The sequence below is a fragment of the Leptinotarsa decemlineata genome, unplaced genomic scaffold, assembly GCF_025532065.1.
Source record: "Leptinotarsa decemlineata unplaced genomic scaffold, Ldec_3_MD MMD2_tig00026358_RagTag_RagTag, whole genome shotgun sequence".
NCBI lineage: Eukaryota > Metazoa > Arthropoda > Insecta > Coleoptera > Chrysomelidae > Leptinotarsa > Leptinotarsa decemlineata.
This window is the reverse complement of record NW_027412703.1, coordinates 2,670,436-2,693,942: the sequence shown is the minus strand read 5'-3', so window position 1 is coordinate 2,693,942 and position 23,507 is coordinate 2,670,436. Positions and strand designations below refer to the sequence as shown.

The 23,507-nt window shown below is 38.0% G+C and overlaps 1 protein-coding gene across 1 annotated transcript; it reads left to right on the top strand.

Moving 5' to 3' along the window:
• The first annotated feature begins 14,556 nt into the window (after positions 1 to 14,556).
• LOC111516301 (uncharacterized) lies at positions 14,557 to 21,674 on the top strand. Its single transcript, XM_074184874.1, has 5 exons — positions 14,557 to 14,697; positions 14,748 to 14,909; positions 15,217 to 15,364; positions 16,138 to 16,592; positions 21,446 to 21,674. The coding sequence occupies exons 1-5, from the start codon at positions 14,687 to 14,689 to the stop codon at positions 21,567 to 21,569; spliced, it is 900 nt and encodes a 299-aa protein (XP_074040975.1). The 5' UTR covers positions 14,557 to 14,686; the 3' UTR covers positions 21,570 to 21,674.
• Positions 21,675 to 23,507: the final 1,833 nt, after the last annotated feature.

Genomic DNA, 23,507 nt, shown 5'->3' with positions numbered 1-23,507 from the left:
TTGAAAGTTTCATATGTGAATTTTACTTCAAAATAAAGTATTCGTGCATTAATAATAATAATAATAATAATAATAATAATAATAATAATAAATAAGCAGGGATGGCCACTAACACCCTTGGCCTTTGGTGAGTTGCGACACCACTTACCCGAGCAACTGGTGCAAAACCGGACCGGCAGCCCAGGCGCACCCGGGAAGGAGAACTCTATTCTTCCTCCGGTGCCGGCCGTGGGTCCACAGGGCTAACCACCCGGTGGACCCAACACTTGGTTCCCAATAATCAAGGAAGGGGCCCCCACAATCGACCCGCTCGGAGGGGTCAGAGGCAAGGTGGTGGGGCCCAAAACGATGATTTGCCTACTGATGACAACCCTGGCAATGAAAACGGACGTTTTGAGTGGACGCATGAACTAAGAGATAGCCTTATGCATTGCTACGAGAGTAGTGAGCCCGCGCGAAGAGGGTACATGGCGAGATTGCATGCTCTGTGGTGTGAAACACATCCGGAGCATGCCGCCTTTTCCGCCCAAAACCTTAGGGATTACGTATCCTATCTTCGGCGGCAGGGCTATATAGCTCCTTTCCAGCCTGCTAACGAAGTGGTGGAAGTGGCAGTTCCACCACCCGTTGGCACGGCTGGAGAGGAGACCAGCACCATACCACCAATGGAGACGACAATCAGAACACGCAGGGCGCTCCACAGGATTAAGCCCCTGAAGCCACAAGAACTGGCTCGTTTGGATGCGGAGGTTCATAGTGTTCTAACAGAAGAGGCTGACATCTGGCAAATCAACACCGCCGTGTATAACGTCGTCCAATCGCTTTCCGAATCGGAAGGACGAAATCCCGGCCTTGCGGCTCGGAAGATTGAACGGCGTGTACACAAGATGAAGGCTAAAATCACGTCGGCGAGACAACACGCGTCTCGTATTCAATGTGTGATGGATTACAGGGCAGCCAACAGGCCTTTCACGCCCGTAGTGCGGCGAATAGCCGCCAATCTACGACGTATCCATCACACTTTGAGCCAAGGCGTGCTGCTGACCACCAAACAGCACTGCCTTGATAGGATACGAATGCTAGTGGCTGCTAAGAAGTCACTAGTGAGGCGAGCGAGAAGTATCGCGGAAAACCTTAGGTTCCGCGAGAAACCTTCTCGCTTATTCCAAGAGCCTCCACGTGTTGTGGATAATCCGCCGACCGCTGATCAGGTGGAATCCTTCTGGAAGGATATCTATGAACACCCGCAGCCACTCAACTTAGACACTCCAGCCCTAGCGCAGTTCGAAGCTTTCAACAGAGAGCTTCGACAGCCTGAGCCCAATGAACTGCGCAACCCGATAACCCCGGATGACGTTCGAAGGGCCCTCGTTGGTTCCAAGAACTTTGCTGCTCCAGGCCCAGATGGGCTGAACACTTATTGGTGGAAAAAACTATCAAGTACCCACCACCATCTGGCCAGAGTTTTCAACTCATGGCTCGATGGAGAGCAGCCGATTCCGGATTGGTTTGTCGAGGGGCGGACCGTTCTTATCCCCAAAAGCGGAGATTTGTCGATTCCTAAGAATTACAGACCGATAACATGCTTGAATTCGTGTTATAAGTTGTTTACAAGCATCTTATACACACGAATACTCACCGCAGTTGACCGAGTGTTCGAACGGATATATGAGCAGAGAGGGTCGAAGAGAGGAGTCGCTGGATGTAAAGAGAACCTGCTCATCGATAGATGTGTAACGCAGGACTCGATACAATATAAGCGTAACCTCTCTATGGCCTGGATCGATTACCGTAAGGCATTTGATACAATTTCGCATGAGCTCATCTTGCATTTGCTCAGATGCCTTGCGGTACCCGACAACATAGTGAGATGCATTGAACAACTGACACCACTTTGGCGAACTCGCTTCACCATAACATCTGGTCAAGCAAGAGTTCAAACAGGGTGGGTCACTTTCAAAAGGGGTGTATTTCAGGGTGATTCCCTCAGCCCCCTTCTATTCTGCATCTCACTATTGCCATTATCCGTTGCGCTCAGAAAGACTCGAGGATATAACTGTGGCACCCCCGGAAACCGGAGGCACAAGGTCACCCATCTGTTTTATATGGATGATCTTAAACTTTATGCCTCTGGAGAGAAGGATCTCTATCAGTCCTTGAGGGTGGTGGAAGAGTACACGCATGCTATCGGTATGAAATTCGGGATAGACAAATGTGCAATGGTTCATCTCAAAAGAGGACGATGCGGGGACTACGCAGAGGATGTGCAGCTCATAGATGGAAGCATCCTACACCATCTGGATGCCGGAGAGACGTATACTTACCTCGGGGTGGAACAACGCCACTCACAAGAGGTAACTGCAGTGAAAAACTCTCTCCGCGGCAAGTATCAGCACAAACTTCGACAGATTTGGTCATCGGAACTGTCGGGGAAGAACAAAGTAGCTGCAACAAATATGCTTGCCGTTCCAATCTTACTCTACTCCTTTGGAGTAGTGAAGTGGACTCGGGAGGAGCTGTATCAACTCGACGTAAGGACCCGAAAAATGATGCATCTCTATAGGAGTTTGCATCCCAAATCGTCCGTTCCACGGTTGTACTTTCCCCGACAACAGGGAGGTCGTGGACTTTTGAGTTTGGAGTGTCTACATGACAGAATGGTACTGGATACAGCCTGTAAAGTCGTCAGGAGTTCGGATCCCCTTCTCTGCATGGTCCGTGACCATGAGAGAGCAGGAATTGGAGCATTTCTCCTTAGGGCAGCTGCTCGAGCAGCTGATGAACTCGGTATAGTTTTCGACTCTGAACGAGGTGACTACAACTCTGTCACCGAGTTGGAACCCGTTCAGCAAAAAGCTCAGATAAAAGCCGCAGAGATCACCTTACTTCTGCGGAGACACAGGGATAAGCCGATGCATGGGGTCTTCTTCAATAACATTGAAGACCTTGGCTTATCAAAGCGCCTGACGTTCGCTTTTCTCAGGTCGAGTGGGCTGAAGTCGGAAACTGAGGGGTTCATCATGGCTTGCCAGGATGGTGTCTTCAACACCTTAGTCTACCGCAGTCGCGTGATGGGTATAGAGGTTCCTGACACAAGGTGCAGGGCCTGCCACGAGGCGCCCGAGACCCTAATGCACTTGCTATCAGCATGTCCAGCATATGCGGTCTCGGCCTATATCCATCGACATAACGCGGCCCTGAGAGTGCTATATTACCATCTACGGCACTCTTACGGTATTGACGAGACACCGGTGTTGCCCTACGCTCCGGGGGATATTGAATCCGTTGTGGGGAACGAGAAGTGCCGAATTTATTGGAACTATTCGTTCCCCACCCTCAGGCTCATACAAGCTAATAAGCCTGATGTAGTCCTTCTCGACCACCAGACCAAAACGATATTTGTCGTGGAGTTTTCAGCTCCTGGCGAGACAAATATCGTCAGAAAAGAGGAGGAAAAACGGATAAAATATCGAGATTTTCTCTTCGAACTCCGCAGACTCTATCCAGATCACTCTGTCAAGATGGTCGTTCTGATTATTGGAGTCCTTGGTGGAATGATGTCTTCTCTACTCTCGAATATCAAAATCATACCGGCTTGCCGCACTAAGGCAGAAATCTTAGCCGCACAGATGCAGAAGGCTGTCATTCTTGGCTCACTGCGTTTGCTCAGGGCACATGATTCTCGGACCCAATGATCACTTACCCCACGGTGTGGGGAGTGGTCATTGGTTGATTATGCTGGCGCGCCCTCCCGAATGTATCAGGGCTTCGGGGGATAGGGCCTGACCAGCGCACACTACGGTGAAAAAAAAAAAAAAAATAATAATAATAATAATAATAATAATAATAATAATAATAATAATAATAATAATAATAATAATAATAATAATAATAATTTATTTAGCCACTGAGGTACAATATATACATATGGTATGTCAACAGGTACTATTTATACTAAACATATACATTTAAAATATAGCAAGTAAGTAAGATATAAAGTTTAAAATTTCAATGAGAGTTTGTTAGTATACTAAACAAAATAAAACTCAGCTGAAGTTGCCATCCAGATACTCTTGTACATTATAAAAACATTTTTCAATAAAAAATTCCTTAGTACTTTTATAAAAAATATTGTCTGATTTGGAGTTTTTTAAAAAGTTGGGTAGTTTATTATAAAACGTAATAGCACTATACTGGGGAGAGTTTTTAAATTTAGATGTGGTGTGGGCTGGTATTCTCAATAAGCTACCATGCCGCGTGTTATGATTGTGGGATGATGCATTGGTTGCAAAAGTGGACAGATTTTTTCTCGCAAAATTAATACATTTGAACAGATAAATTGATGGTGCCGATAATAGTTGCATTCTGACAAATATCGGTTTACAGCTATCTCTATATTCCATATTGAAAATCAATCTTACAATACGTTTTTGTGCTACAAATATCCTATTAAAATCTCTACCAGAACCCCAAGACATTATATTGAGTGAAATATGGGAATAAGCCATAGCGAAATAGATTGCTAATAGACCTTGTTGGTCAACACAGTTTTTCATTTGCTTGATCGCAAAATATGCTTTATTTAGTTTTTTACAGACACTATCGATGTGTTGATCCCAACTTAATGTTTCATCCAAAATTGTTCCTAAAAATTTAACTTCGTTTGCTGCATTGATATTGATATTATCGCACTGAGCTAATTCACTTATGGTACCCCTACTTCTATTATAAAATCTCATCGATACCGACTTTGAGGTATTCAGAACTAGACGATTACGATCACACCAGCTTGTGAACTGGTCTATAATCAGTCTAACTCTTGTTAGCAAATCATCTGTAGTAGGTCCAGCGACTGTAATGGTGGTGTCGTCAGCGAACATAGTTAAATAGCAATCACTAATATATTCCGACAGATCATTGACAAAAATTAAAAACAATAGGGGACCAAGAACAGAGCCTTGGGGAACCCCCAATCTACATTATCTCAAATTTCAATTTTTTGAGTTGACCCGTTCAAAAAATAAAATCGGGGGGACATTGAAGAAATGCCCTGTATGTATACATTCAATGAAAAACAATATGGCAATCTCAAGACAGAAACTATAGTAATATAATTACAGAAAATGAAATTTAAAACTCATAGAGGAAACAAAAAGAAGTAGATATAAGGTGAATATTTGCTCGTGAAAAAAAAGATACAGATGATAGATATAGGAACTGTTATTCAATGTAGAAAATCAATTTTTTTTAGTATATGGGCATATTCGAATGTATTAATTATTTTCATTGTTTTCAATTCTATTGGGAGTAGGTTGTACAGTTTTAGGCCATAATAGAACACGAATCTTGTATGGCTTTTCTTGCAGAGTGGCATTTTGATATTTAAATTTTCGACTGCTATTGCTTTTATTGTTGTATGAGTTATATGGTTGTTAAAGTTCGAGAACACCCATACTAGGCACTGGTAACTATATAAGTTACCAGTATCTAGACGTTTTTCATTGGATAAGGTATCAGTGTAACTATATAAGTGTACCTACAGAGTGTTTCAAATTCGATCCGCACCATTGGGATCTCAGAAACTATGAGAGATACGAACATGGTTGAATTGGGGCAAAGTTGCGCATTTATCTGACCAACAATATACCGTTAAAAAAGTTCTGAAATTTCGAGTATGTCCGGAGAAATCCGGAAAATGGTTTTTATTTTTCTGGCTTCATTTTTCGAAAGATTCGAAACTAAATTGAACTTCCACGTTGCCACTTCTTCCATGCTACAAAATAGTGTTTTCAGATTTGATATCCAACATTCTGTCTTCCGGCCACCATCATCAACTTTGTTTTTTTTTATGGACGCTACATTGGATTCTTTCTGTTTTAAATAGAACCAGATTTAACCTTTTCAATGATGTATCATAAGTTAGCATTATTTTTCGAAAAATAGGAGATATTGAAAAAAATAATAGGTTTGACTTGGATGTTCTAAATTTGACTTTCAATTTGTTACACTCAATGACATTTCGTTATTTTACAAGTCACAATTATCATGTTGACGAAATTTATCGACTTGTAGTACGTTGTTAAAGGTGAACTGATTCAAATGACGCTTATTTTAATTGAATTGAATGAGTATTCTCGGATATATTACAGTTTGAAATGGACTCATAAAAACGGACAGAACTTTTGGAGCAGCCTAATAGATACATATTCAAAACGTAGTTCTGATTTCCCATATTTCAGTTTCTCAGAATTATCATCAAAAATTCATATTTTTTTACTGAAGTGCCTAATTTCGTAGTCTTGTTTTTGAGAAAGAAAGTTCTTCAATTCCGTTTTTAACGCAACGTCTGGTAGGAAATTCATAATTACCAGAAATTGTTGCTTATAAGTATGTTGAAAACATTTTATGCAATATTCATTTGATAGTGATCAACACTTCGTACAAAGAACTATAATTATGAAAGGGGTTAAAAAACCGGGGCCTCACTTAAATCGCCGCCGCGTGGTTTATATTCATATAGCATGACGTTTGAACGTAAACATATAAATAGTTCATATATACAGTGTCATCCCCAAAGTATTCACCATATGGGGAACTTATTTATTAAAGGTTATCCGACAAAAAGTTATTCTTGATAAAAGTTTGTGCATTTCCTAAAACTGAACATGCACCAACGAAATACAATAAAACACACGTAATATACGAGGAGCCTTCAAATATTTGATTTTGAAACAGGAGTAAAGTACTCTTATTTTGAAAAATCTCGGGAAATGTTGTTCATAAAAGTTGTTCAACAATAAAATATACATCTAGATTTGAAGGCATGACCATCTAAGGGAAGTTTTACTTTTTTACAATTTTTTTCAAATGGGGACTACGAAAAAAAAATTGTTGAAACGATAAATAGACAGCAGCCTGTATACGACGATTTATTTTGAAAGTGTGATTACAAATCACACAACTGTGGTGTTAACTACGGTAAATTTTTTTGAAGAATAAAATAATGTTCAAAATATTTGGTGCAAAGTTTTTTTTAGTTTTCGTTAACACCGACAATTTCTCATAATTATACAGTATTGCAACAAAAACTTGATATCCAATAATATCAAATCACAAAACAACAAAATAAAATAAATATTTTGGAACAAACTCATTGATTTCCTGGAGATTATTTTGGAAAATTATTTTGGACAAGAAAATCCCCAGAAAATCAATGAGTTTGTTCCGAAATACCCATTTTATTTTGATGTTCAGTGATTTGATATTATTGAGTATTAAGTTTATGTGGGAACTCTATACATGGATGTGTAGATCATGTAAACAAATAACACAAACTGGAAGAAAGCTTTCCTGAAACAACTACTTTCATATAAAAATTGAATTACACGAAAGAAAACAAATTCTTTCGAAACAAATACAGAAGAATACAGAAGATACTTTTCTCTACTCAGTTTGTATTCCAAACATTCGTTATGGAATGAAATTCAGATATCATTCACAGGAGTACTACTTTAAATGAAAGGTAATAAAATGCACTTACATGGAACACTGTCATCCTCACTGGTATACATCGATGTTTCGCCATAAGAAATTTGCCTTAAGGCTCTTCAGTACCAAATTGTCACGGAATAAGTTCGATATACTTATGTCATCGATGACATCGTAATGACATTCATAACCCTATTTGATTAAATTCCAGCCAAGAGGAATCTTATTTGAATTGAAGGGGTTACATTTTTAGGAGTGATTAATTTTTGGGAAAGAAAGTATATCGCTGAATTTCATTTTGGCTTGGAATTCGATGAAAACGACGATGGCCGTTTATGCCTGGTCCTGATTTACGAAGGTTTTTCCGGTAAGAGAGTTAACGAAGTGCTTGAAAAGATCGTTGTAGGTTGGCTAGAAGTCTGAGGAGTATGCTGGGTGAGGCAAAACTTCGACGCTCAATTCACTTAATTTTTGGACGGTGATTTCTGAAACGTGCGGATGGGCATTGTTGAGAGGCAGGATCGGACCTCTTCTGTTGACTAGTGCCGACTGCTGCTGACGCAAATTTCGGTACATTTCGCGAATTTTCTCGCGATGCTGTGATGATTTTGACAGGTGGCAGAAAGTTATAGTGAATCTCACCAGCCGCTGACTATCACACAGTACGTGGGTGGCTCATCGGTGTCCAACTACCGTAAAATGGGGTCAATCGAAATAGTTTTCGACATTCCAGACTCTATAGTTGACTTGGTATTCACTTTATCTAACAGGAAAAAATTGAAAAATGTGGGTCATTGCTGATATAAGAGAAGGCTTTGCAACGCAATGTCAAAACATTCGTAATGTCGCGACTTTCTATTCACTCTCCAAGCGGGGTAAATGAAAACAGTATTTGTTTTAGCATTCAATTTATCAGTAAACCATGTAAAAGCCGAATAGAAACAATAATATTTCATCTTCAAGTGTGTAGTCATCGAAAAATTTTTGAAAAATAAAGAAAATGTTTTACCAAAACGTTCATTACATACGAAAACTAAATGTATCATGCTATAGATCTGGTGCCTCAAGTTTTCCAACATCTTTGGCAGGGGATCAGTAGGTATCTCTGGTTTTTTGGAATTGATATACTGCTGGAATACTCAATTGAGATCATTTTGATTGATTGGAAATTTGAGAGTCTCCCTCTTGGAACCTCACAGTCATCTGTCGGTTGAACCTTTCCAAGAACTTGCTCATATGGATAATAGCAGAGATCGGGTTCTGCAGGAAACCCATAAATGTTTTCTGAGGATTGCTTGGTTGGTCGTTGTCTCAAGACAGCAATCCATTCAGTTGAGGAATCGGCGAGTTCTCGATAGTGCGGAAACTCACGATAATCCATTAGTTAGGGAAGCTATAGATTATGCTGTAGGCGACCCCTCCCAATATAGAAAGTCCCGATCCTCTGTCGAATAAGGCCCTCGTGTCGTCCATCAACGGATGAACAATATTTTCATCCACTCACCCCAGCCAGGTTGGGGTACACCGGTAGTGATGTCTTAGACTTTGTACACATGAGGACGTTAAACACCGCGTTTGTCAAACGCGCGTTAGCCAAGTACCTAGGAACAAATGGGTTCGTTCACATGTAAACGCGTGTTTTGAACCAACGTCCCCAAAACGCGACGCTTGTAGTTTTCACTTCGACCGTTGCGTTTGCAGCGCGCTTCGAGTTACTAGACTGGGCATTGGAGCGTCGAACGCGCGCTTTTGCCCAATTCACATGGTGTCATCTTTGTTACGTTGTGATCTGTGTGTTGTATATAATGGAGGCGGGAGCATTTGACACAGAATTGTTTATTGGTTAAGTCGAAAAAAGAAGATGCATCTGGGACATGGAGTGTCCAGATTATAAAAATAGAGTATTGAAAAAGTCAGCTTGGCAAGAGATTGTGGACATATTTGCAGAAGAAAACAGTACAAAGGAACAGAGGACAGTTTTGGGTAAATATACGTAGCATAAGTGATAATAATTTATTTAAATTGCAATACCTTGACATAATAAAATTAAGACAATGTCTTTGTACTAGTACACAAAATAGTAACACATACCAGTGTGTATTACTCATAACCACACACCATTCGGTCTTGCCAAGGGAGTTTGCCGTCCGTAACGAAGTACTGTGCAAACTTGTCCCTCACAGTTCTTGCGTGGTTACTTGCCCGAGGAACTTGTCCTGTGCCAACAACACTTTCAAATAATGCTTGATAATAAGCCTCTTCTTCCCTGGAGCCATCTTTACGTCTGACGTGTTTGTGTAGCACGCTAATATAATTGACTCAGCAAAATCTATGTTAACATTCAGGGCTCTGTGAAAAACTCGCCACTGCCATGATTCCAAACGTGCATTCTATGTAGCGGCGAGCCCTTGAAAGTCTATAGTTGAAGATTTTTTTCACATGGGGGAGCTGCTTTCCTACGTAAGGACACATGATGTTTTTAGACAGGCCAAAAGCAACAAATATGTAAGATAAACTAGTGTTATCTAAGGTTGTTATTGGTTTGGGTGCTGGTACGTTAAATGTTTCTTCAGATACGTGTTTGTAAAACAACGATTCTTTAAAAATTGTGGAGTGATTACTTTTGCCATAAGACCCTACGTTTACATATAGGAAACAATAGTTTGCATCACACACACCTAGAAAAATAGTTGAAAAAAAGTGTTTGTAGTTGTGGAAAAGAGATCCAGTACCAGAAGGTTGCACAATCCTGATATGCTTTCGGTCCACTGCTCCCAAGCCGTTAGGGAAGTTTGCATACTTAAGGAATTCATTGCTAATTTCTTTCCATCTTTCTTCTAAGATAGGAGGCACACATATAAATTTGAGAAGTCTGCACAGAGCGGATCATAATTGTCGCACTATATTTGAGATTGTTGATTTTCCCAACTTGTAGGTGTAATGGAGGTAAGCAAAGGATGTCCCTGTTTCCAAATACCTGGAAAAGTACAAACTAGCTGTAGTTTTATATTTTTCAGTATGCGAAGTGCAGATTCCTGTAGTCACACACCTGAATAATAAAAATAGCCTATAATATGTGCGTTAACTTTTTTCTTTGTTTTAGGAAATACGTTGCAGAAAAAGAAACAAAAAACGTTGAAATCTGGTTCTGGGGCAAGTAAGTCAAATCCATACATATTCTTTCAACGTCTTCAGTTTCTGCAACCAACTGTAACAAACAAAACTGTCACTGATAACCTGGAAAACAGCAATCAATTAGATGAAGAAACGTAATCGCAGGATTTACACTGACTTTCAGATGAACCCAGAACGAGTGCTGTTGATAGGAACGTTAATAGTAACAAAAAGTTCAAGATGAACCCTGTCGACAAGCAATTCATAGATATTTCAAATAAAAGTGTTGCTCTTAGGGAACAAAGACCTACAGAAGTTCCAAAGGAAGATGATGACAAACTATTTTGCTTGTCTTTGTATACGGAGCTACAAAAAGTACCTGTACATGGACGGCTCCGTACAAAAATACAGTTATTAAAAGTACTTCAGAGGGCCCAAGAATTCTACAACCCTTCAAGCATTCATCATCTAGCACCACAGAGTTATCACTCGTATCAAGCCCATGCAGTGGCCGTGCACCACCCCAGACCTTCAATCAATTTGATTACGGGTCCAATCTGCAAAGAAACCAACGTCCCCTAATACAAGACAGTTCCTCCGAGCACATCGGTTACAGCAGCCAATTAACAGCTGCAGCAGCAGTGAACACACCTTATTCCCAATCTGTGCCAACAGGAGCAGTCCTTTCGCCAACGGACAGTAGCATTTCGCAAGCTAACTCAGATTTTTCAGATATTTACAACTGATTATTTTCTTTTTGGCACATTATGAATTATTGTAATGAATAAATAACCTTAATGTTACAGCGAGTTTTTCTTCTGGTGAAATCACATCCCTCACTAAATATTCACAAGGTAGTGAGTCATCTTTGACTAAAGATAACAGTTCATCAAATGAAGTTACACTCATACGGAAGTAGTTAAAAACTTGTTGGGGTGTTCCCTCAATTTTGGGTACAGCGTCACAAATGAACCCATAGTTCTATCATCTATTACAGGATGCACCCTCCATCTTCTTTCTCTTCTTCGCCTTGCCCTGTATCTGTGGTGTAACCAAAGACATGTTACCTCCTCTAACTCCATAGTGGCACTGGTAGTAGACTGGTTCAACTAACGCCGCGTCTAGCGCTGTCATGTGTACCGGATTCACATTTGCTAACGCGCGCTCAACGCGGCGTCTAACGCCCTCATGTAAACAAACCCTTAGGACTTTCATGCCACCATCCTAAAGTCAGTATATCCCATTTGTCCATCTGTCAAACACAATTCAGGAAGTCAGGCTCCAACCTGTTTGAAATCAGGATGATTCAATTGATGAATAAGTCCAGTCATCACCCGAAGACGATAGTGGATAACAATCGAAATAGTGAAGTAACTTGGCTTGAAATCTTTCAATTTTAAGTTTTCACTCCTTCATAATTGTTCAATTTTCAATTGTTGCTTGTATTTTATTTCATTGTGATTTCAGATTTTTTTTAAATATATGTTTTTTCAGTTAACCAGCTACCGCACCCCTACGAACGATAACCCTCAGAAGTCGAAACTTGTGCGAGCTAAGGACTAACGAGGTCCTTTCAATGTGTGATTCCTGACACGTTAATATACATTTTATTTTTGAACTAATCTTTTTAATTTCATTGATTCTTTCAGGGATTTCAAATCATTCTATATCATAATATTAGCCAATGGAAGTCCGAACTAATTAAATGCGCCATGAAACATTGTCAAACACCTCCAAATAAATGTTTTCCATAGTTACATAATCATCAAACAGGTCATTCATGAAATTTGGATTGATCGTTTTACCTGTTACCCTTAACAACGTGAATGATCGGCACTAGTGAGCCGACGCAACGTATGTATAATGTTCATTACTGTCCGTTTTGTGTGTTGATAGAGGGTTTAGTCGACAGAAAAATTTCGAGTTAATTTGTAATAGTTATTTTCATGTCTGTTTTTAACATTGCACAATTCGAAATGCGTATTTGAAATATTTTTTGAAGCGTGACTCAATTGTGGATGTGTTAACTGTTGGTATTTCTGTCACCACTACTTCGAGCGGTTATCAAACGAGCCCACAAGCAGAGACAATTTTTTATGTACGGGCCCCAAACATTCATAAAACAAGTAAACATTTTTTGCAAATTGGCAACTGTCCGTCAGGGAAAAACTCGCATGTTTCGGTATCGTCTTTCGAACAGTTACTGAAAGAAATGGTGATTTAAAGGAACTGCAAATGCGTATAACATTACATCGATCCCTTGCCATATAATGCCGATTCCACCATATCTGCTCTGCTGAAACAAGCAAAAGTACAACTTGGCAAATCTAGTTGTGCATCTGAGATACGTGAACGATAGAGAGAGATGGTAACTATCCAATAATAACATTTCAACATGGTTGTTGCGTATCTCTATACGGCTGAAGTTATTTTGATTGCCTCATAATGGCAAAAGTGTAGAGACTGTAGAGCAATAGTTCTACTCTCATGTTAGTGAGTATTTCAACTTTAAATATTCAAGAACATAGGCAGTCATACACGAGGATTCATTCATAGTAAATAGGGTGTTTCATTCCAGAACAATCAAGGCGAATCTTGGCGTGGATAACAGTGAGGCAACAGAGACCGCGATTGTATTCCTATTCTCAAAATGTGTGACATTAGACTCATTAGAGATATAAAGGACAGGTAGGGTTTTTTAAAGTAGACAGAGTCTAGAGTTCAAGAAATTCATGAAAAATACCAAAATAATTAAGTCGAAAAACACATATATAATAACTATACTACGTAAGCTCCAGTCTTTCAACATCTGGCACGTTCTTAGTTAATGATTTGTCGCCCATTGTGTGTCCATCATGAGTGGAAGACCGACTTATGGAGCGTTCTATCGAGAAATGCGAATCTCTCGTAGAGTAGCATCAGCAAATTGTTCAAAAAGTTCCAAGCTGCAGCATCCATCAGGACCCTGCCGGTTACCGATAAACTTTTTTCCGATAGGTTTTTGTGTGTCAAAACTATTTTTACTTCTCATCCATTCTATACTGGGTTCTCTTTTATCTACCGAGGCAATATTTCGGTGATGCATAAAGCTTGGCCATTACCCCTGAGCGTGAAGGGTTTCATACCTCTGTTGTATATGTATACCAACTTCCCCACAGATGATATATATATATATATATATATATATATATATATATATATATATATATATATATATATATATATATATATATATATATATATATAAATATATATAGGACTTGATATGGGCTTTCCCAGACGTATCCAAGAATACACTACCTCCTATGGATGAAGATTATGGAACTAGTGACTGGGTACATGTCTTAGGATGCACCCAGTTGAACCACATATGAGTTAATATTTTCTCTATGATCAAACGTAGAACTATTTTCTTCGAATGTCTTATTAGATTTATTGCTGGATAATATATTCATCGAAAATGTATAATACAGACGTTATAGCTTATTCTAACATGTTTATAGTACTCAGAAATGTATGCATAAAATTCATAAAAATATTAATACATTTCATGAAATATAAAACAATAAATTGTATAATGTATGGGGGTTGATCGCTTTTCCCGCCTCACACCCTCGACTTAGTATACCCACTCATTAGTAGACCTCTTGTTTGAATTATAATTTTCCTCTCCAAATTCCTTGTCTCTTGCACAAAAGAAGACATTAGCAAAAGTTGTGACATAATTGCCCACACGGAACCTTTGACAAATTAATAGCAGAAAACAAGTAATGCTGCATACAGAGCACAGTATTGATTCGAACAAGTCAAACGGTTCCCCTCGACCATGTTACGTAATAGGAGGAGCACTGGTCAAATGCGCCTGACGACCATGCAAATAAAGAAGAACAACTAACCAAAATAATTTATGACCTAACCTAACTTCAAAAATCAAAATGAAAATTTGAAACTTAATAGACTTTATGGGTACATTTTTTTATAGTTAGGCATTGTTGATACTTTTTTTTAATATTATTCTCCGAATATTTAATATTAGAAACATTATTTTTTGAATTGTTGATGCTTTTATTTTTCAAAAACTACAATGGATGAACTGTAAGAACGTCTATTTGAAATAAGATTATCGCTTACGTCTTATTTTTCAGTGCTAAAAGACTTTTCCATGATCACAAGAATCCAATTGTCAAACTAGACCTATTGGGATCAAAGTTATTCTTGAGAACGGCATCTGATGAACTCGCAGAATTTAATGAACAAAATCAAAACATTTTGGAAAATGTTCTCAGACATACCCGTGTAGAGAAAAGGTAAATATATAGTAATATTTGTTGAGGTCTGCGGTGTAGCAAATGGTACAGGCCCAAGTATGGAGCCTTGAGGTACGTCTATATTAATGGTGGTGGTTTCTGCTTCGACTTTTTCGATGAAAGTTGGTAGTGGACAGTTGCCATCTCTCTTTATTGGTCGCGCATCTCAGAGGCACACTTAGATTTGCCAACCTGTAAATAGAACCTGAATCCCAGTTTTGGTGCAAATTGTCGCCATTTGGCAAAATCTTTCAATATCGCCATATTTTACCTTCGATGATTGGACTAATTATATTTTGTTTCTTAGGTGTGCCAGAGCTAAGGCTGAATGGTGTCCCGTAATTAGTTTAAGCAAAGTAACAAAGGTGGTCAAGGGATTATTAGAGAACTTCGGATTTCAAGATAAGAGAGGCATCTTTATGTACCCTGAGGAAATGCTCTTACTAGTGGAATCTGCAAGTATTTTCAGCTTGATAAGTATATAGTTGAAGCCAAGTTTGCAACTGAATCATTTATTTCATCCAAAGACCCTGTTGGGTATAGAACAAGTCAATTGCAAAAAAGTAGATGCATTACAAAAGTTCATGTGGTAAAAAAAACATTCGCAATTAGACTGCCCGAACTCAAATTATATAAGAATATAAAAAAACATACATTTAAGTAGTTCAATATCAAAATATTCATTTAAATCATAGGACAGATTCATTTGTAAGATTTTTTCATGACGCTTCGAAAGAATATAGTCTCATTTCTAAAGTATTCAGGCAGCTTATTATATGCCCCGCTGGCCCCAGACCTCGAAACGCGGCAATTCATTCATTTGATTGTTTAAATTGTGAGGTTCCCACTTTTCAAGCTCCTTGAGATCTCCAGGAGATCTAAACAGTTCCTTGCCAAACTCTCTCACATTGCTGCAGGAATCTTCTCTGGACCTGTTGACATTTCATTTTCAAGTTTTTTTTCCATGGTAGCCATCTCTGCGGCACGGAAAGACTTCAAAATAAAAGAGCTAGGATGTGTTATATTTTCATATATCTTTACTTTTGAGTCTGTTTATGATTTTCCACGACATTTTTCATTCATTTTCAGACACAACGTCTACCATTTAATTGAAATGTTGTTTTTTACATTCTTCGAGTAAGTGTAAATGTTCTTTTCTTACTATATTATATGATTCTCTAAGTTCAGTATGTTGTTTTTGTAAAATATATGTCTTTTAACTTTTCAGAATAGGATGGAAGTATCATATAAAGATGTACCATTGACTTTACAAGAATGCTACCAAATAATCTCAGAAACAGTCGAAATGGGTTTGAAAAAATACTTGATTTATAAAAAATTTGTTCTACATGGTTATAGATTGATCAGATATAAAAAAGTCCTAGAAAGGAAGTTGAAGGATGCCGGTAAAGAGTCAACTGGATTTTCCAATACTACTAAGAGATGTAATTCGGAAGACTTGGAAAATGTAACTAATAAACGTAAAAAAGAGGAACAACATAATGATTTGAAGGAAACTGAGAAACAGTTGGCTTTACATATTGAGAATGTATTTGAAAGAATGAAGAAAATAGCACCTAAAGAAAGTATTCCTTTCAATTCTAGCAATTTGTGCCCTGACTATTGTGTGTTTCAACCAAACAATAAGAGCCGAACTGCCTGGAATTTTAGTCTATACATTTGGTAAGTTTATTCAAAAGAATATGGTATGCTTAAAGAAATCATGTGTATCATGTGTCATTCATTATTATTTTTTATTCTGATATTAGGTAAGTAGATCCAAACAGTGGATCTATTCAATCCTTTGCTGCACCCTGTTAGGGTTTATTGAGGCTCGCACCTATTCAAATTCAACAAAATAAATCCAGCTTTCCAAGAAGCTGATTTCTACATTTGATGAGTTATCGTCAGGCCAGCAGGCAATATGGTCCAGTCATCTTAGTCAAAATCAAAAAGGTATCTTGAAACTTGAGATACCCAGCTATGAACTCGTGTAAACTTGTATTTTGACATCCTAAAAGTTGTCACAAAACCTACATACGGTAGGGTGTAAGCGTCTATTAAAATCTAAGGTCAGAGGTCACAGAAATCGATTTTTGCACATATCTCATTTTCTATGGGCTTTTCACCATTCGTAATTACTGTCAATGTTGAGTTTAGAATTCCCTATAACTTTTGTTCCAAAATTTTTTACGTGTTGGATCGTTTTCGGTATAGAGGGCGGAAAGAGTGAGGTTAGAGCATCATTCAAGGTCAACTAGGGGTCCCGATCAAAAACACGCCATATAAAGTTTATTAAATACTAAATTTTGGCCGCGGCTTCACCCGCGTAGAGTTTAGTTTGTCACAGTAACTTTCGTGACAGACCATTTTAAACAAATGGTTACAATATTTTTTATTTAGCCAAAACTTCAGATTTCCAACTTCAAAAATGACAAAATTCAATACAATCCTTGAACCCCTATTTTCCCTCTTGGGGGTGGAAATTCCTGATTATCTTTCTTGATGCGTATTTACGATATACAAAAAACCTACCTGCATATTTCAAGATTTTAGGTTCAGTAGCTTCGGCTATACATTAATATAAGAGCAGGCAACAGCTAGTAATTTATATTTCTACTTTGAAAGTACAGTAAATCAAAGAAATATGCTAACTGCACTAAGTAATGAACAGCTTCGAGAATCGAATTATGTTACCTGAAAAGAAATTCGCAAAACTAACACAACCGTCATCGACGTCTGCCCTCACGTGTCTGCCCGCGTTCGGGTCGAGTTCTCGGCGATGGCTCTTCATTGCTTAGACCTCCCCTCTACCCCCGCGCGACTTCTTTCAGTAGACACGACGCGTAATGGCTTACTGGGTTGCGTCAAGTTAATCTTATCGTGATAACTTTCACACGATTTGTCTGAATTATTAATAATTATGTTTTTATCATTAATTAATAAACTTTATATGACGTGTTTTTGACCGGGACTACCGGTTGACCTAAAATGATGTTCTAACCGGCCGCTCTACGCCCTCTATCTTTAAAACGATTCAACTTATAAAAATATTTTAGACACAAAAGTTGTAGAGAATTTATCCCTCTACAATATTGATAATAAATACGAATAGCAAAAAACTCATAGAAAACGAGATATTTGCAAAAAATCGATTTTTGTCACCTTTGACCTTTTAATAGTCATAGAAATTTTAATAGTCGCACACAGCCTACCATACGTAGGTTTTGAGACAACTTTTACGGTGTTAAGATACAAGTTTATGCGAGTTTATAGCTGGATATCTCAAATTTTGAGGCGAACTCGCTAAGATTACTGGACTAATGAAGTGCTCTGCTGCCAGAGCCTGAATTTCCTTGTGAAGAATAATCCACTTCAAGGTTGACAGACACAATGTGTCTGCCAAACAACACAAATGTGTGACTTGGGAAGTAGGTCTCCTGTGACGCGTTGCAGGAAGACTTTCTCTCGTGACTCACTAGCTAGAAGATGCTGTCTCGATTCTCTTTAGTGATCTGTAACCATACAGCCTGGAACGTATAACTCTGGAACCATACCTATGGAATATCTTCTGAATATCCTCTACGACAGCCATCATGGCATACTGAAGAAACTCCAGTTTAGGTTGCTGGTTGCTGTTCAAGGTGCAAGTTCCACCTTAATAACTGTAGCAGCCATTCCATATCAGGGCATCAGCCAATCAGCTATATCTGACAACATTAAGATTTAGCCATGCAGAACTCTTTCGCCTCTGGTTTGGGTGAATCATCATTTGAGCATACATGTTTGCTGATCTGGTCAGGGGGAGATTGTTTTCTCTCTTGATGCAGATTCTGCTGTTCAGGCTCAAGAATTTGGTGCATGGCAGATTCATAAGATAATGGTTGTTGAGGAGGCAATAAGTGGCTTTCTGGCAACACCACCAATCCTCCTAGGTTTATAGCTGGCTCAAGAGTAGAAGAACTGAGAAGTTCTTGGCTCTTGATTCGATGTTACAGGGAGGTCAGTTGGAGTCACGTCATCTGCTCTGTAGGCTCAGGGCTACTTCATGGTCTCCATAAAGTGTGGATAGAGAAATGAAATCCACCTCAGCAGAGCCCCTGCATTACTTCGACAAGGCTTTCTATTAGGTTGTTTCAAAAGTTTTGTCCGTGCTTATGAGTCTTCTTTGAACTGTATTATCTCAGTGCTTATGCAATTTAATCGAAATAAGCGCTATTAGAAACAGTACACTTTTGCCAACGTAACACAAGTCGAAAAATCCCGCCAGCATAAAGTTGCCTGCTCGAGATTCATAGAAGTCGACGAAGGCCATTTTGCCTAGTCCTGATTGGCGAAGGCGAAGAAAGTTATCCAAGTGCTTGGAATGATGGTAGTTGGTTGGCTAGAGGTCTGAGGAATATTTTCGTTGGGGCAGTACTTCAACGCTCGATTCGTTCAATTTTTGAACGGTGATTTGTGAAACGTGCGGACGGGCGTTGTCGTGGATCAGGATCGGACCTCTTATGTTGACCACTGCTGGCTACTGCTGACGCAATTTGGGTTTCTTCACAATAGGACCCTGCTGTGATGATTTGGCCCAGTTGCAGAAAGTTAGAGTGAATCACACCACCCTACAGTAACCAAGGTCTTTTTTGGTGGCTCATCGGTGTCCAACCACTAACCTGAATGTCTTCTGTTGTTGTAGAGGATCCACTTTTTACTACATGACAATTTCTGTCGATCTTTCAAATCGTGGAGCACCAACTTTTCGAGCTTGTTGACCTTTCCAATGCGTTTCAAAGCATCAAAAACAGCATGGGAGCTGATGCCCAGTTCTTCCGCCATCCTACGCAACGTTTGTGATGGGCCAGTCTCCACCAGGGTTCATAAATCCTTATCCTATAGGTCGACCACTTCGGGGTTCATCTTCGAGACTAACATCTCCGGTACATCAAACATTGCGTTCATTAACACTATCATTGCCAATGGCCTGGTCAATTTTTCGGGTTATTTCGGCAGCACTTTCATTCAATTTGAATTCATAGAGAAAACTTTGCCGAAAAGTGCCGAACAGTGACCCTCAGTGGGCTTAGAGTCGTACATTCTTTCGGCGTGGATACACACACCTGAAGGTGAGGCGTTATTTCGAAAGACTCACCCAACAGGATAATTCTAACGCTCGTCGCCGCGCGGCAATCATTCTGATTTTACTTTCGATTCAAGTTATTTAAAGAATGAAGGACCCCTTCTTCATGCCTGATTTTTGTAACTTCATCTACTCTACTAGAGGAGACCCTTTCAACAACATTATAATACACATCCACCTGAAAAAATACTGGCAAAATCAAACTAATCTAGGTTACAAGCCAAAAGTATGAATATTCTAGAGACATTCCTTTTTGGCATACATAGAGAAGTGCTGTTCAGATGTATAAAATGCCACTGCCTAAGATTATGTATATTTTACTAAAGCTAAGATGAATGGTGTGGTTATGTTATTATATCACTGCATTGATAGATTTGTTTGCCTACACTTTATTTAATTGTTTCCCATATTATTTTTATTATTCTGGTCTGATTGTTTGGGTCATTTCTCATTTCAGTTCTCAAAACTGGATATTAATTATGTTCATCCATGAAAATTTCTTAGAATCGGATAGAATAACTGAAATAATAGAAAGTCTCTTCGGTTCTTTGGATTTCAATAAGTACAGTTAGTTAAACTTTGAAAACTGCTTGGACTTACAGATGAAACTTAAATTTTTCGTAATACAAAATTGAAAAATGTCAATTTTCAAACCCACCAAAAAACGTTCCCCTGGCGGTATCTGGTGGTCAAGTAGATCTTTACTTCGCTTAGTCCCAATTTTTCAAAGAAGGGGCATTTCAATTGCCAGAATTTGAGTTTCCATTGCTTCCTGAGGATTGTTTTCATCATTATTGTCGAACAGGAGGTAGACATTTTTTCTATTATCATTAATAATTATAATTATATTCGGGTTTATCTGAATATTCATAGGATAACCACGGGTGGGGCTAGCGTTTTGGGCAAGTTATTTGAATTTAGAGACAGATAGGTTCAAATGGTAGGTTATTTTCAAATTTGAATATTTCAAATGAAAAAGTTTTTAAGACAAATTTCTCTTACTGTTTGAGATATCTCAATTATTTGAAATAATAAAAAATACATGGGTTTTCCCTACTGCTTGAAAATTAGATCAGATTTTTATCATCCCACTGGCACGAGATGGCCAAAAAAATTATTTGGGATGTGACCTTTTCCATTTGAAACAAAAGAACATGATTCGTCGACATATGTTAGTAAATCAAAAATTTCCATTGTGCAACAAATAAAAATATTTGAAGGTGGTTGACAATGTTTCATGAAGAATTTCATTAGTTCTAGACAGTAGAAGTCTGAAGTAATGAAATAAAAATATTACATTTGTTGAAACTTAGAAGCTACAACTGCACATCATATTTCATGATAAAACAATGTCATGTTAGTTAATTTGGGCGGGTTAACTAATTGATTTTCCTTTTTTTTTTTTCAGTGAAGAGTTGCTGGACCAACCAACTCAGAAGGAAGAGCCCTCTCCAATTTATGCAGTATGTTCAGAAGACAATATTTCTCTATGTAGATTATATAATGTATCTCTACCTGAATTGCCAACTTAATACGAGATACTGAAAAATAGCAAAAACGACAGGGATCTGTCCTCGGCCCTTTGCTGTTTTTATTATATATAAATGATCTGGCATATATATCGATTGAAAGCAAATTCACAAGTTTTGCTGATGACACGTCTATACTTTGGCATGGAAGAAGCACTGATGTGCTAAAAATTAGGGTAGAGCATGATATAGGCAAAGTTAAACAATGGTGTGATGCCAATTTATTATCTTTCAATATATCAAAGACTAATATAATGTCCTTTAAATGTAACCTGGACTGTATAATTCTTGAAGAACACATCATAAATTAGAGAACACATTTTTAGGCCTCAACATAGACAACAAATTGAAATTTGGAACGTATATTAGTATACTATGCAAAAAATTATACTCAAGTTGTTATGCGATAAGATCTATCTCTAACTCTTTGGACTATCACTCTGCTAGAAAAGCATACTTTGCACGTTTCGAATCCCACTTGCGGTACAGAGTTTGTTTCTGGGGTAGCAGCTGTCAAAACTTGATGAGTCAAGTTTTCACAATTTAAAAAAGAGCAGTGAGATTTATTACCAGAGCAAGAGTCTAAGATTCCTGTAAGCCCCTTTTTTTAACTCATCACATCTCAACAGTTTACTGCCTCTTTATTTTAGAAACAGTCTTCCTAACACACAAAAAACACAAAGATAACATCTTGAACTCAACTCAATGTTATGCCAGTCGTCTCACATTTAATATTCCTCTTCCTATTCCGTCAACAGCACAAATTAAAAACTCGATTCTTTATAATAGCAAAAAATATTTCAATCATCTCCCCCTTTAAATTAGAAAGTTAACCTGCTACAAACAGTTCAGAAAGAGAGTAAAAAAACTTCTGCTAGATAAAGCTTATAGTATTGAAGAATTTCTTTCGGATGACTTTGCAACTTATAAAATTTTTCATCATAGACTTTTAAGTGTGCTTGAGCCATATTAATATCTTGTTTTGATTCTTGACCTTTATTTTACTGTTTCAGATTGTTTTAGTTCTTAAGCCTGCTTTTCCAACAAAACCTGAACTTTTATGACAATAAAGCATTTCTGACTCTGACTATTCATTACTACACCAAAGGTTCCAAAGTACATCAAAATTACTACTCAAATTCAACAAATACTGTGGTAATTTCGATGCCTTCTCTATGTCTTAATTTGCTTTCAAAATTATTCTCAACCGTTGAATTTTTGTTTCATTATTATTAGTAGGTTATCAGCTATTTATGTATTTTTCTACACCCGTACTCTAACAATACACTTATATGACCATAATCCGTTTCATAATGATATCCATTATGATACAGATTTTTCATAACGATACAGAATATCAACCAATAGAAACCCATAATTTTTCAATCAAGAATCCTGTTCCTATGTTTGTCCTAGATTCTAACCAAAATTGCTTTATTTGTCAAAATCAGTTTTCATATTACCTACCTATATTATCAAAATGTCTGAAAACAACGATATAGAAGGAATACCATCAACTCCAATATTTTTAAAAGATCAGATTAATTACAGTTGGTATATTCAATAAAAATATAATTAGAATCTTTATAGTTTCCATATATCCATGATAATACCATTAAGTTTGTGTTTTTTTTAAAAAATATGAGTCAATTATTGTAAATGTGTTCAATACAAATATGATATTTATAGTTTTTCATTATTTATCGGGTTTAGAAAAAATAGCGTATGCAACTCTCATGTAATGGTTATTAATTCACTCGCATATACCATACAAAACTCGCCTTCGGCTCGTTTCGTATCCCGGTTAATGCTCGTGTCTTAATAGCCATCATTACATGATCGTTGCATAATATACTATTGTATTTGTTCTCTATCATTATTGATTGTTAGGACACCAAATAATTTTTTTGTATGGTAACATTAGTGGATACTATTTGGTTT

Bases quoted from the DNA above. Each gene is read 5' to 3' on its own strand.
- LOC111516301 (XM_074184874.1), top strand. The intron at 15,365-16,137 runs GCAAGTATTTTC...TTAACTTTTCAG, and splicing joins TGCTCTTACTAGTGGAATCT to AATAGGATGGAAGTATCATA. The intron at 16,593-21,445 runs GTAAGTTTATTC...TTTTTTTTTCAG, and splicing joins AATTTTAGTCTATACATTTG to TGAAGAGTTGCTGGACCAAC.